This window comes from Anomaloglossus baeobatrachus, chromosome 6 (assembly GCF_048569485.1).
Source record: "Anomaloglossus baeobatrachus isolate aAnoBae1 chromosome 6, aAnoBae1.hap1, whole genome shotgun sequence".
Lineage (NCBI taxonomy): Eukaryota > Metazoa > Chordata > Amphibia > Anura > Aromobatidae > Anomaloglossus > Anomaloglossus baeobatrachus.
Window position 1 is genome coordinate 184,914,385 of NC_134358.1, and position 16,183 is coordinate 184,930,567.

Genomic DNA, 16,183 nt, shown 5'->3' on the forward strand with positions numbered 1-16,183 from the left:
CCTCACAACATTGCCTATGACGCTCTCGGGGTCCAGACGTGTGAGTGTGCAAAATTTTGTGGCTGTAGCTGCGACGGTGCAGATGCCAATCCTAGACAGACAGACAGACAGACAGACAGACAAATCAACTTTGATGAATCTGATTTTTTTTTTTTTTTGCATGTTTGGGCTTTTCTGATCGCTTCTTTCTCCCCCTCCTCTTAACATGTTTATGCGATTTGCCCTTCTCATATAGTCCTTGATCTTAATGATCTATTATGATCAATATCTAATGATATATTATGTATATAAGAGCACTGTTTAACCCCTTTACGACCGCCGATACGCCTTTTAACGGCGGCATATTCGGGTACTTTTTCCGATCCGCTGCTTTTTAACGGCGGTCGGAAAAAAGGGTCTAGCGCCCCCCAGAGTCGGAAAATTTCCGGGGTCTCAGCTGCCGGGGGTAGCTGAGACCCTGGAGATTACGGTTCAGGCCGGTTTTTTCATTTAAAGGTACGGTGATCGCCGTTATTAACCGAATAACGGCAAGCATGTACCTGCAAAATGAAATGCCGGTTTTTAATGCATTTTAATGGTTTCTCTCACATTTGACGTGATCTAACAGTCAAATGTGAGAGAACGGTCCTTGTCCGGTCCCTCTCGGTCCCCCCCCGGTACCTGGGTCTCGTTACCGAGTTCCCACGGCATTCCCCCGGCCCCCCTCCTTCTCGTGTCCGTGTAAAATGGCGGGCGCATGCGCAGTTCGACCGCTAAAGTCTGCCTCCTTCCACCTAGCAACGTCAGGAATTTATTTCATTGGTTCCTGACATTTGAACACTGTGTTAGACCCTATCACAGTGATCAAATACCCCAAATATTTTGGAAATGGCAGCATTTGGGTCTGCCTCCCTCTTCTCTCCCTTGTAGTTGATCTGGGAGAGAAGAGAGAGAGAGACTACATTTGCTGCCGTTTCTGTCAGAAAAAAAAACACCAATTTTTATTATAAATCAGTCATCCTCATCCCCAATATCCTCACCCAAAATATCCCCCCCCCAAATATCCTCATCACCTCCGTCAGAATCCCCCCTTAGTTAGAATTTTTATTTTAGATTTTTTTTTTTCTTATATCAGGGTTAGATCAGGGTTAGCATCAGGGTTAGCATCAGGGTTAGATCAGGGTTAGGATCAGGGTTAGGATCAGGGTTAGGATCAGGGTTAGGATCAGGGTAAGGGTTAAAAAAAATCTAAAAAAAAATTTTCAAAAAATTTAAAAAAAAAAAAAAAATTTGTAGTATTTTTTTTTCTTTTTTTTGCTAGGCAGTGAAAAATACTGTAATGGCGCGGAGAACATTTACCGCCGAGCAGGCATACATGCTTCTTGCCTCCGGCAGTTCAGGCTCGGATACAGAGTCTGCCTCTGAAATCGAGCGATTTTCGGATGGTGACGACTCGGCTTCCTCCTCGGGATCCGACAGCCCGATGGTAGCGGAGTCGGTCGTCACTGGTGAAACGTCAGAGGCAGGTCCAAGTAGTGCCCTTCCCCGGCCACTATGGTATCCTGACCCGTCCTTCTCCCCTCAAATTCCTCCGTTTGTAGCAACCCCCGGTATAAATGTAAATGTCACAAATTTTACCCCGTTAGATTTTTTCCAAATTTATGTTACCCCAGAAGTCCTCCAATTATTTGTCCACCAAACCAATTTATATGCCCGTCAATATATATCCCAACATCCTACCTCCATCCATTCCCGCTCCTGGATCCCCACAAATGTCCCCGAACTTAAAAAATTTTTGGGCATAACTTTTAACATGGGGTTAGTGAAAAAATCTACACTCCGCTCGTACTGGGCAACAAAAACAGTGCACAGCACCCCTGTGTTTGCAGCCATCATGACCCGATCCCGATATGAGACCCTTTTGCGATTCCTGCACTTTAACGATAATTCCCAAGCCCTCCAAAGAAATGACCCAAACTATGACCGACTTTATAAATTGAGACCCCTAATATCCCTTCTAAAAACTACCTTCCTAAATTCGTATACCCCTGACAAAAATGTTTCTATAGACGAGTCCCTTATGAGCTATAAGGGCCGTCTGTCTTTCCGCCAATTTATCCCCTCCAAGCGTGCCAAATATGGTATAAAATTATACAAAATGTGCGAAAGCACAACCGGTTACACGTGTGCCTTTCTCATTTACGAAGGGAGGGACCGCCAAATCAACCCCCCAAACTGCCCCCAGACAATTGGCATCCCTGGCAAAATTGTTTGGGAGCTAATGACCCCCTTCCTTGAGAAAGGCTATCACGTGTATACTGATAATTACTATACCAGTGTCCCCCTTTCTAAATCCCTCCACGCTGCAAACACAGGGGCCTGTGGAACAATCAGAAAAAACAGAGTTGGTCTACCCCCACAGTTGGTGTCTAAACGTGTGGAGAAGGGTGCGTCTTCCTCAATGGCAAGTGACCATCTTCTTGCCATAAAATGGAGAGACCGCAAGGATGTTTTCATGCTGACCACATTGCATGCGGACACCACTGTGACGGTCAGGGACAGGGGCGCCACCAGTGACAAACAGAAGCCGCTCTGTGTCGCAGACTACAATAAGTTCATGGGAGGTGTAGATTTGTCTGACCAGGTGCTTCAGCCTTATCTAGTGAAGCGAAAAACCAAAACCTGGTATAAAAAGGTAGCAATCTATCTCCTACAGGTTGCTACCTATAATAGCTTCATCCTCTATAGAAAATCTCAAGGACCGCTCTCTTTCCTCCAATACCAGGAGAAAATTATTGAGAGCCTCCTCTTTGACTCGGAGGCACAGGAGGAAGCCTTCGAGTCAGAGGATGTCCGGAGACTTTCCGAGCGTCATTTCATTCGCCCCATCCCTTCCACTCCCACCCAAAGGTATCCCCAAAAAAGATGCCGTGTTTGTAGAAAGCACGGCACAAGGAGCGATTCCCGGTACTTCTGCCCCATGTGCCCCTCCCAACCAGGCCTTTGCATCTCCCCCTGTTTTGAAACCTATCACACATCCCTCAATTATTAATTGGCATAAATAAATTACACCAAACTGTGTGGTAGCAGCTTTTTTTTAATTTTGAAAATACTTTACTTTTATATTTCTCAGTAATTTTTTTTTCTTGGACTAGTAATAAAGAGAAAATTTTCAGCAGTAAAACACATTTTACCCCATTTCACAATTAATTCCAGGACTTTATCATCACATACCAAACAATTATTCAGACGAAACCCAGTCCACATGCCCACGTCTTTAGACTCCAGAGTGTGGACCCCACTAAGGTTCTTGAAAAGTCTCATCATTTGACAACTTTCCAGGACTTCATTACTCAAACATTTTTTTTACCAATTATTTTAGTTTGACTCATATTACCACTAGGTCTTACTACACAAAACTTTTCTTTGCATTTATCTTGGTATTATGGGCATGATCATTTTATTGGAGGATCCCCTAACAATGATGCTGTGCCATATTCAAACACTATGGGCTTTACTGCAGGGTTCTTGCCGAACCACCTGCATCGAACAATACTTTCAGAATTCTGTAACGGATTGGTCGTTTTGTGCACATAGCGGTTCCTACCTTGGCAGGCAGGAGCCTGTTATGATGTACCATGTCGCTTGGCACATTTGTCCCTCATATAGGGATTGATGGAGCTAAGAAGACATTGTACGACCAGTTATTTGGAAGATAAAGCTGTCCTTCCGGCCCTGCTGGTGTTCTGTCATCTTTGGCACACTCAGGTTTGCCACATAGTGGCTGCCAACTCCTCCACATTTGAACATTTTGCCCTTCCGTCCAATAAAGTTTATTCTTCCTTCTACAACTGTTTTGTTAGCAAGACCAAGTCCAGTAAATGTGTTTTTAGGGGCATGCCGCCCTTTGTGAGTAATAATTCCTGGAAGGATTTTCTTGTTTGGTAGCACAATGTCTCTGTAAGCTTTGAATAGGTTCTGGGATTCCATCAGTTTTACCCTGAAGACCAAATGGTGCACCATCTATAATAGGCATCAGCTGCATAAAAAATGGTGTCAAACTACTCCCTACCTCTGTAAACAAATACATTACAGGGTATAACTTACAAAGACATTTATGGGGTTTTTCTGTTCTTGAAACCCAAAAGCTCTGCAAATTTGAGAATATATTCCAAATTCAGCCAAATTTGCTTTCAAAAATTCAAATATTGCTCCTTTCGTTCCAAGCTCTACCATGTGCCCGTACAGAGGTTTCTCGCCACATGTGGGGTATCGGCGCGCTCATAAGAAAGTGGGTAACAAAGTGTGAGCTCCAATTTTTGGAGCTACCTCTTGAAAAAGTGAGAAAATTGATGCTAAAGCAACATTTTTGCTAAAAAAATGAAAATTTTCAATATGACAACCTAATGTTAGCAAATTCTGTGAAGTACCTGTCAGTCCAAAATGCTCACTATACCCCTAGATAGAAGCCTTAAGGGGTCTAGTTTCCAAAATGGAGTCACTTGAGGGGGGTTTCTGCTGTTTAGGTACCTTAGGGGACCTGTAAATGTAACATGGTGCCCGCAATCTGTTTCTGCCAAATTTGCTTTCAAAAATTCAAATATTGCTCCTTTCGTTCCAAGCTCTACCATGTGCCCGTACAGAGGTTTCTCGCCACATGTGGGGTATCGGCGCGCTCATAAGAAAGTGGGTAACAAAGTGTGAGCTCCAATTTTTGGAGCTACCTCTTGAAAAAGTGAGAAAATTGATGCTAAAGCAACATTTTTGGGTAAAATGTTATTTTTTTTTTTTTTCATTCCACATTACTTTAGTTCATGTGAGGCACCTGAAGGGTTAATAAACTTCTTTGATGTGGTTTTGAGTACCTTGAGGGGTGCAGATTTTAGAATGGGGTCACTTTTGGGTATTTTCTGTCATCTAGGCCTCTCAGTCACTTCAAATGTGATGTGGTCCCTAAAAAAATGGTTTTGTAAATTTTCTTGAAAAAATGGGAAATTGCTGATGAACTTTGACCCCTTATAACTTCCTAACCCCAAAAAATTTTGTTTCAAAAATTGTGATGATGTAAAGTAGACATGTGGGAAATGTTGTTTATTAACTATTTTGTGTGACATAACTCTCTGGTTTATGGGCATAAAAATTAAAAGTTTGAAAATTGCAAAATTTTAATTTTTTTTGTCACATTTCATATTTTTTCACAAAAAAAAAAAATATCATCCTAAATTTACCTCTAACATGAAGCCCAATATGTCACGAAAAAACAATCTCAGAATCACCGGGATCCATTGAAGCGTTCCAGAGTTATAGCCTTATAAATGGACACTGGTCAAAATTGCAAAAAATGGCCTGGTCATTAAGTACAAAACTGGCTTCGTCCTAAAGGGGTTAAACTTCTTTTTGTTGGCCTCAATGTGGAGATTTATCTTTTTGGATTTAACCATGGTAAGACAGTTAGGAGAAAGTTCACTCAAGTGCAGATATGTTACAGGTTCTCCCTATTAAAAATGAGGTTAAAATAATCTGCAATCAGATCTTGGCATTGAGGACCTATGGATATTTCTTTATGGTTTTATAACTCCATGTTACAATAGGCTCAAATGGAAAAGCTTATATTTAAAGCACCACTCCTGCATTTTGTTGTTTTTATTTCAGCGCTGGAGTGGTGCTGTATTTCTAAGATGCCTCTCCCGTGTCTTATACTCTCCTTCTGGCATCTTCATCTGTTTTCATTGTTGCTCCGGTCGGTCTCCTGCAGTTTTTAAAGCAACAGAGATGCACAGCAACTAATAATTACTGGGTGCTCAATGCTGGTACCAGAGAATAATCCAAAAAACACAAAGAAGCAGCAAAAGGTAATGGAATAGATAATAAATATAAGAAACCACACACTTTTTTTTTTTTTTTTTTTGAATGTACACAGAAAACATATACCTAAAACCAATTAAAAACTGAGAAACCCCATATGTTCATAAACCCACCCCACCACATAGATGTATGTGTGTATGTATATGTATATGTGTATATTAGTACAATACTATAATGACACTCCTGCCTAATACAACTGCAGACAGATGTGATATCAACAGGGTAAATAAAATTTTACTAGTAAAGGACATGGAATATATAGAATAATAAAAATTATATTATATATATATATATATATATATATATATTATATAATAATGATAGATAATGTGTGTGTGTGTGTGTATATATATATATATATATATATATATATATATATATATATAATATATATATATATATATATATATATATATATATATATATATATATATATATATGTATATATATATATATATATATACACACACTATCTATGATTATTATATATATATTTATCCTTGCTGAAAGAGTGTAGCATGGACAAGCCACTGGTAAGCAAATGCAATGAGGTAGAAAAGACACCTGAGCAAAAAATGGTGTGTAATGGTCAAACTGCTAGAGAGAAGTAAGTGGTGGGGAGGGGAACCACCCTACTTGTGTCGCTGTGAAATGACCACTTCCCCTGTTCATGTCACATCTGTGTGCAGTTGTATTAGGCAGGGGTGCCATTATAGTATTGTCGCGCTGTATGTATATTTATACATCTATGTGGTGGGGTAGTATATGAACATAGGGAGCTTCCCATTGTTTTTAACTGGTTTAGGTGTATTTTTTTCTATGTACATTCAATAAGTGTGCAGTTTTTTTATATTTATTATCTTTGTGATGTGCTCACCTTTTGCTACTTGCTCTTGAGTTTTTTCGATTTGGTCTCTGGCAGTTTGTGACCTGTGACCAGGCTTCAAAGGAGACTGTGGTTTTAACCATACACAACAAATTCTGTGTAATGGAAATAATGTGGAATTGCTGTGTATAGCACAAGTAACCAGACTATTGCAGATTTAAGTCCCCCAAGGGAACTAATGGGTGGAAACAAATGTTGTAAGAAGCAATGAAAATGTCTGCTCTATACCAAAATGAAATAGAAATGTTGGGGGGGGGGGGGGGAGAGAGTGTCACAATCTCGCCTCACCTGGAATCTGTTTTGATATTTTCCAGTACACTGGTAAAATGCATGGTATCATTCATAAGTACAACTTGTCCAGCATAAAAACACAAACCCTCACGGTTCCATTTGGAGAAAAAATGAGGAAAAAGCTAGGGCTCTTAGAGGAAATGAAAGAAAATATGAAAAAACTAGCAATGTAAATCCCTTGTAGGGAAGGGGTTAAAACTACAACAGCGTTTTTCCAAAACCAGAGAACCCCTTTAACCAGAGCCTATTCAAGTAAGGCACTTGAGACCCCTGTACTCATATCCCGACCCAAGTATTGGCCTCTATTTCTTAAAGGGAATCTGTCAGCAGGTTTTTGCTACCTCATCTGGCAGCAATTTAATGTACGCAAGGAGATTCTGAATCCAATAGTGTATCACATAGATTACTTGCTGAAACTATTCTAAATCGATCAAATAATTTAGGTTTAGGAACACAGCAGAGCTGGTAGAGCTGTCCCCGTCCCCACCAGGCTCTCAATAGAGATTGTACAGGTGTCAATCCCTTCAGAGGGTGGGGACATGGAGACTTGCCTGCTTGTTACTTACTAGTCACAGGGTATTAAATCCTTTAGCTTATGACATTGATAAGAGAGCCACTGTTCCTTTTTGTTTTTTAAAACTCTTACAGCATGCAGTCCTCAGCTTACATAGTAAAAACTTGCTGAAAGATTCCCTTTAACATTATTGTGGTGGAAAACTGAAGTTTTATTTTCTAAAGATCTTAATTTCCTATGCCCTAATCCATATAGTTATTCTTCTATGTGAAAAACGTGAATATTTGTTGTCTCAATTTGATTTACCAGACCTGGAGACATCAGAAGACATAGCTAAAACGTGTTCCCATGTACAGTATATTCACATAAGTGCATTGCAGGATATCACCCCTAAACAGAGCTTGCTTCTTTGTCTGTAGCAGCTGCCTAAGCTCACATAATAGCATCTAGGTGACATGGCTGTATATCAGTCACCACCTACAACACTCATCAGTGTCCTGATGGTGGGAACTATTCCCTAGGTATAAGATGTTGACACCGCATACTGATGTTGTGTTGTGCCTTTTGGTTTTATTCTTTCATATATCGAAAATGTATCACCTGTTTTAACAGATGAGTTGGATGATGAGGAGTTTTCTGATGACCAGTTGGAGGCTTACTTTCAAAGGCTGCTGCCACCGGGAATTCAACGTGGAGTTATTGAGGGACAAGAAATTCAAAATCCAAGAGGATCTTCCTACCTGGTAAGGCAAACTTCTTGTTTTTTTATTTCCGATATATCTTAAATATTATTAACCTTACTGGTCAGTTTAACTCAAAACGTCATCTATATTAATGAAATTTAAGTGCCCCTTTACAACAGTAATTTCCTGTACTGCCCTTAAAGGCGCATTATGGCCAGTATCCCCTTTGTGCCCTCCATACAGATATACTTTTCTTTTAACCCCATTACGACCGCCTTACGTTTTAAGATTGCAGTAAAAAAAGGGTACTTATTCCTTTCTGCCGTTTTAAAAAAGGTAAATAGCGCCCCGCAGCATTGCAAAATCTCCGGGGCTTCAGCTACCTGGGGTAGCTGAGACCCTGGAGATCATGATTCGGGCTGGTTTTTCCGGTCCCCAGTCACGTGATCACCGGTATACACAGTACACCAATGATCAAGTGATAGTAAATGACAGCGCCAGTAAAAAATGATTTATCGCCCACCTGGCATGATCAAACATGTCAGAAGGGAGATATATCTCCTCCCCGGTCCCCTGGTGTCGCCAAAGTGCCCCCCCCCCGACCCCCAACCCCCTCTCGAAAAACTAAGATGGCGGCGTGCACATTAGCGCGCCGGCCACATTTAACCTCATCCTCTGATTTCTGTTGCATGTGCCATGACACATGCGACAAACTCCTCCCCAGGCCCTGCCAGGTCACCCCCTATAACCCCCCAGTGTTCCCCGGTACCTTAGTCTCGGCAATCACCATGGTCCCTCCTCTTCTTCTGTAGCGCTCGTTACATGTGTACAGAGCAGCTGACGGCCAGCTTCCTGCTTTCAGAAACTCTGGCTGCTGCTCGCACTCTGCTGCTGTGACCCGGGGAGTGTGGGTGCAGTGTCATTGTACCCACACTCCTCACATGGAGGGTCTGCACGCCTAGAAAATGGGGGATACGTTCCCTGAGCGTGATCTTCATAGTCTAGAACAGTGTTTCTCAACTCCAGTCCTCAAGACCCACCAACAGATCATGTTTTTAGGTTTTCCTCAATGTTAGACAGGGAATAATTCCATCACCTGTGCAATGTTAAGGAAATCCTGAAAACCTGATTGAGGAAAACCTGAAAACATGATCTGTTGGTGGGTCTTGAGGACTGGAGTTGAGAAACACTGGTCTGGAAGGTCCAGAATCGTTGTGGGACTTCCAAAATGGATTACAGCAGACCCGATTTTATTTTTTATTTTTTTTTCCAATAAATTGGTGAAAGAGGGAATGTTTTGGAGTTTTTTTTCAATTTTTTTTTTTTTTTTTTAATTACTGTCAGTTATTTATGTCTGGTATCAGATAGACGCCATGACATCACTAACTGCTGGGCTTGATGCCAGGTGACATTACACATCTGGTATCAACCCCATTTATTACCCCGTTTGCCACCGCACCAGGGCAAAGGGATGAGTTTGGGTGAAGCACCAGGATTGGCGCATCTGATAGATGCACCACTTCTGGGGCGGCTGCGGCCTGCTATTTTTAGGCTGGGAAAAGTCCAATAACCATGGCTCTTGCCACCCTGAGAATACCAGACCCCAGCTGTCAGCTTCACCTTGGCTGGTGATCTAATTTGGGGGGACCCCATTTTTTTTTTTCAATTATTTATTTATAAATAATTAAAAAAAAAAAACAGCTTGGGGAGCCCTCCAAATTGATCACCAGCTAAGGTGAAGCTGTCAGCTGTGGTTTGCAGGCTACAGCTGTCTGCTTTACCCTAGCTGGCTACAAAAATAGGGGGGACCCCACGTCGTTTGTTTTAATTTTTTTTTTTTTTGGGCTAAATACAAGGCTAGGCACCCTAGCCCAGCTTAGAATATGCAGGGGGGTGGGATGTTATATATATGTTTGACATCTATCCATTCATCCATTGTAGTATTTTATGCTGTCTGCCCACAATCGGGCTTTGCAGCGTTTTGGGCGCAGAGTGTTTTCCATGCATCCATAACGCTGCGTTGTGCAGTACAAGCACAGTGGAAGGATTTTTAGAAATCCCAAGCCCACTGTGCTGCTTCTCTCCGCAGCATACACTGACCTGTGGTGCACCTTCCCGAGCTTCAGCATGTCAATTTATGTTGCGGAAACAAGAGTGTTCTCTGCAGGTAGAATAGAACTAAAGTCCACAGCAGAATCAACCCAAATCGTGGGCATGGGCAGCTGCATTCTCCCATGGTCAACACTCATATCTCTGCAGGAAGGCTGACACTGTGTATTAGATGCCGTGTCGCTGGATCATGGCCACATAGCCTAAAAGTGAGAAATTTCCTTCCATTCCAAGCCCTCCCATTTATCCAAACAAAGGTTTTTGGCCACATGTGGGGTATCCCTGCGCTCATAGGAAATTGGATAACAACCTGTGGGGTCCACTTTTTGTTGTTGCCTCTTGAAAAAGTGAGAAATTTGATGCTAAAGAAACATTTATTGTGAAAAAAAATGAAAATTTTCAATATGGCAACCTAAGCTTATCAAATTCTGTGAAGTACTCGTGGATTCAAAATGCTCACTATACACCTAGATAAAATCCTTGAGGTGTCTTGTTTCCAGAATGGTGTCACTTGTGGGGGACATCCACTGATTAGGCACTTTAGGGGCTTTCCAAATGCGACATAGCGTTCGCTAATGATTCCAGCCAATTGTGCAGTAAAATGGCACTTTTTCCCTTCCGAGCCCTGCTGTGCACCCAAACAGTTGATTTCCACCACACGTAACGTATCAGCATACTCGGGAGAAATTGCAAAATACATTTTATGCTGCATTTTTTCATTTTACTCTTGTAAAAAAAAAAAGCTATCTGGTTGAAGTAACAATTTTTTGTGGTAAAATTTTATTTTTTTATTTTCATGGCTCAACGTTCTAAACTTCTGTGAAGCACCTGGGGGTTCAGGGTACTCACCAAACATCTAGATAAATTCCTTGTGGGGCCTAGTTTCCAATATGGGGTCACTTGTGGGGGAGTTTCTGCTGTTTACGTACCTTAGGCGCCCTCCAAATGCGACATGGTGCCCGCAATCTTTTTCAGACAAATTTCCTTTCTAAAATTCAAATATTGCTCCTTCCATTCCAAGCCCTCCCATTTGTCCAAACAAAGGTTTCAGACCACTTGAGGTATCACTGCGCTCATAAGAAAGTGGGTAACAAACGTTGGGGTCACATTTTTGGAATTACCTCTTGAAAAAGTGAAAAAATTGATGCTAAAGCAACATTTTTGAGAAAAAAATGAAAATTTTCAATATGACAACGTAACGTTAGCAAAATCTGTGAAGTACCTGTGGGTCCAAAATGCTCACTATACCCCTAGATAGAAGATAGAAGCCTTGAGGGGTCTAGTTTCCAAAATGGCATCACTTGTGAGCGGTTTCTTCTGTTTAGGTACCTTAGCGGACCTGTAAATGCAACATGGTGCCCACAATCTATTTCAGCCAAATTTGCTTTCCAAAATTCAAATATTGCTCCTTCTATTCCAAGCCCTCCCATTTGTCCAAGCAAAGGTTTCTGACCACATGTGGGGTATTGGCGCGTTCATAAAAAAGTGGGTAACAAGTTTTGGGGTCCATTTTGTTGTGTTATTTCTTCTAAAAGTGAATAAATTTGGGATAGAGCAACATTTTTAGGTAAAATTTTTATTTTTTGCTTTTTTTTCATTCCACATTGCTTTAGTTCATCTGAAGCACCTGAAGGGTTAATAAACTTCTTGGATGTGGTTTTGAGTACTTTGAGGGGTGCAGTTTTTAGAATGGGGTCACTTTTGGGTATTTTCTGTCACCTAGGCCCCTCAAAGTCACTTCAAATGTGATGTGGTCCCTAAAAAATTGTTTTTGTGAATTTTGATGTAAAAATGAGAAATTGCTGATGAACTTTGAACTCTTATAACTTCCTAACCCCACAAAATGTTGTTTCCAAAATTGCGCTGATGTAAAGTAGACATGTGGGCAGGGCCGTATTTGCCATTAGGCACTTGAGGGCACGTGCCTGGGGCGGCGCCTTCCAGGGGGGCGGCGCCCAAACCAAAATTTAAAAAAAAAAAAAAATATTTTTTTTTTTTTAAAATCTTCCTCCCTCCTCCAAACTCTTTATTAAATCCGGCGCCTTTTTGGAGGAGGGAGGGGGCGCCGCAGTCATTTATAGTCGCATCTATAACACGCGACTATAAATGAAACTGTGAGCGTGCCGGCACTTCCGGGGTCAGAGGAGCTGTAATCAGCTCCCCGCCCCGACGTGCTGCCGTGCGCTCACTGTGCAGAGGTCACAGCAGCGTGAGGCAGCGCCGCGCAGAGGAGGACGGGAAATGGAGCCGCCGCCGAGGAAGATGAGATGATGATCCTGCCACCACCACCGCGGAGAACGGGAGGTGCAGCCGCCGGAGATGCCGCCTGGAGCAGGTAAGCGCTTTACAGCCGAAGACAGCGCCGAACAAGCAACCCGGGGGGGGAGGGGGGATGCCGGAGGATGTGGGGGCGCAACATGGAGGATGGGGGGATGGAACATGATATGGGGGCGCAACATGGAGGATGGGGGGATGGAACATGATATGGGGGCGCAACATGGAGGATGGGGGGATGGAACATGATATGGGGGCGCAACATGGAGGATGGGGGGATGGATCATGATATGGGGGAGCAACATGGAGGATGGGGGGATGGAACATGATATGGGGGCGCAACATGGAGGATGGGGGGATGGAACATGATATGGGGGCGCAACATGGAGGATGGGGGGGGGAACAAGCATGATGTGGGGGCGCAACATGGAGGATGGGGGGATGCAGCATGATGTGGGGGCGCAACATGGAGGCTGGGGGGGATGCCGCATGATGTGGGGGCACAACATGGAGGATGGGGGGGGATGCAGCATGATGTGGGGGCGCAACATGGAGGATGGGGGGGATGAAGCATGATGTGGGGGCGCAACATGGAGGATGGGGGGGATGAAGCATGATGTGGGGGCGCAACATGGAGGATGGGGGGATGAAGCATGATGTGGGGGCGCAACATGGAGGATGGGGGGGATGAAGCATGATGTGGGGGCGCAACATGGAGGATGGGGGGATGAAGCATGATGTGGCGGCGCAACATGGAGGATGTGGGGGCGCAGCATGGGGGATGGAGCAGAATGGGAAAATGGGGGGGGGGGGAGGGAAAATGAGGGAGGGTGGTGGACAGTATAGCGAATGGGAGTTACAGTATGGAGAATGAGAGGCATGGTATGGAGAATGGGGTAGCACGGGGGGAGGCATGGTATGGAGAATGGGAAAGCATGGGGGGTACTCTGTATGGAAGGGGAACCATGGTGGGCTTGATATGGAGAAGGGGCAGCATGGGGAGCGCTCAGTTAGGAGCCTGGAAGGGCTTGGTATACAGAATGCGAAGCATAAGGCTCATTATAGAGTGGGGACATCATGAGGGGGACAGTGAAGTGGGGGCTGCATGGAGAGGTGGGGACAGTGGAGGTCATAGTTCATAAGTGAGGAAGGTCTGGAGGGTATAATTAAGTGGGGAGGACAGTGGGGGTTTTCATTTGAGGGGGCAGTGTAGTGGAAATGTTATAGGAGAGAATGTGGAGGCTGTATACTACTGTAAGTGACACGGTGTGTGGTCATTCTTTGTGCTGTGAGCTCAGTGATGGTCAATTATTTATTCTTAGGCACAGCCTTGGGCTTACTTAGGGTGGTTACTCTTTAGTGAGAATTATGAGTCTGTCACCAGGTTTTTGCCACCTAATTTGAGAGCAGCATAATGTAGGGGCAGAGATCCTGATTCCAGTGTTGTCACTTACTGGGCTGCTTAGTGTAGTTTTGATAACATCATTGTTTAATCAGCAGTAGTTATCATTACAGGACTACTTGGTGTGCTGCAGGTAGTCCAGCATATTCATGAGCTCTGTATAACTGCGAGATCTGCAGCAGAGAAAATGACAGCAAACAGCTCAGTAAGTGACACATTGCTGGAATCAGGGGCTCTGTCTCTACATTATGCTGCTCTCAGATGGGGGAGCAAAACCTGGTGACAGATTCCCTATACGGGCACCATTGCAGTGTTTGCTGCAGCAGACCAAATAAGAGGGAAGTCTTGGGAGACGCAGGACAATGTGTTGCTAAGAGCGATGACATTTTACTTTTACTCCCAAAATGCCAATTAATCTGCAGACACATTTATACAGGGGACGTCGCTCTGGCATGTACAGTTTTAACTTTATATTAGTGATGAGCGAGTACTAAAAAGCTCGGGTGCTCGAAGCTCGGGCCGAGCCTCCCAAGATACTCGTGTACTCGGGCCGAGCAACGAGCCCAATGTTATCCTATGGGAGACCCGAGTATTTTTGTGAAATGACCCCCCCGGCAGCATGGAGAAACCCTAAAAATGGCACAAAAGTCTCAGAAGAGTGCTCAAATGACATGGCAACAGCATGGGGAAGACCCCTTGAAGCATTTATCACTCAAAAGTCACAGCTGTGAACAATTTTGTCCGCGTTTCACGCCATTTTTACGGACTCACCAGAAAACCTTCCAAAATGACCCCAAAATGATTTTTCATGGCAGAAATGTTAAGGGCACATACCCTATAGTGAGATAGAGCTGGTGTATGTTACTTTTTGAGATTAATACATGAAAGATTTTACGTGAAAACATTGTGTGGCACTCCGATGTCCCTGAGAAGAGACGTACATGAAGGCCTCTTGAGTCTAATGTGCCCATTTTGAGGAAGTGAGTCTTTGTAGTATTTTCCTTTGCCAGGGCAGTCCAAAATTGTGAGGTTCACCAATGCCCCTGCATACAGACGTGCATGATGGCCTGTAAACCTGAAGTGCCCATTGTAAGGAAGTGGGTCTATTTCAGTATAGCCCTTTGCCAGGGCAGCCAAAAATTGGGAGGCTCCACATTGTCCCTGGATAGAGACGTGCATGATGGCCTGTAAACCTGAAGTGCCCATTGTAAGGAAGTGGGTCTATTTCAGTATAGCCCTTTGCCAGGGCAGCCACAAATTGGGAGGCTCCACATTGTCCCTGGATAGAGACGTGCATGATGGCCTGTAAACCTGAAGTGCCCATTGTAAGGAAGTGGGTCTATTTCAGTATAGCCCTTTGCCAGGGCAGCCAAAAATTGGGAGGCTCCACGTTGTCCCTGGGTAGAGACGTGCATGAGGGCCTCAAAACATTAAGTGTCCATTTTAAGGAAGTGGGTGTATTATAGTATAGCCCTTAGGCAGGGCAGCCAAAAATTGGGAGGCTCCACGTTGTCCCTGGGTAGAGACGTGCATGAGGGCCTCAAAACATTAAGTGTCCATTTTAAGGAAGTGGGTGTATTATAGTATAGCCCTTAGGCAGGGCAGCCAAAAATTGGGAGGCTCCACGTTGTCCCTGGGTAGAGACGTGCATGAGGGCCTCAAAACATTGTTCCCATTGCAAAGGAGCGGGTCTCCTGTCGTTGTAATGTCCATTCTGCAAAGAATGGGCGAAAAAATTTACCACTGGGGGTATACCTGAAACAAAGGCCTAAGTATTGCAATTTGTAACGGTCATCATCATGGTGGCGCATGAGGAGAAGGAGGAGCAGTCCAGCGATTATCCAAAGTCCAGAAGTGTGTACCCATGGGTGAGTGGAGGTACATGGCAAACTTTAAATTCCGCTCTCATTTGCTGGTGGTGTGGTGAAGTCTGGTCCAATCCAACCCTTGTTCATCTTGATCAGAGTCAGCCTGTCAGCATTTTCAGTTGACAGGCGGGTGCGTTTATCTGTAATGATTCCACCTGCGGCACTAAAAACACGCTCTGACAAAACGCTAGCAGCAGGGCAGGCCAGGACTTCCAAGGCGTTGAGAGCCAATTCATGCCACGTGTCCAGCTTGGATACCCAATAATTGTAAGGCACAGAGGAATGTCGGAGTACAGTTGTTCGATCTGCAAG

General features: G+C 43.7%; 1 protein-coding gene across 5 annotated transcripts in view; it reads left to right on the forward strand.

Annotated features, from left to right (window-relative positions):
• The window catches only part of CEP192 (centrosomal protein 192), a 257,759-nt gene that overhangs the window by 44,917 nt on the left and 196,659 nt on the right, over positions 1–16,183 (forward strand). For all 5 annotated transcript variants that reach the window (XM_075314589.1, XM_075314592.1, XM_075314593.1 and 2 more), the window contains exon 7: positions 8,148–8,278. In XM_075314589.1, coding sequence (XP_075170704.1) covers positions 8,148–8,278 — 131 coding nt within the window. The remainder of the gene's footprint in view (positions 1–8,147; positions 8,279–16,183) is intronic.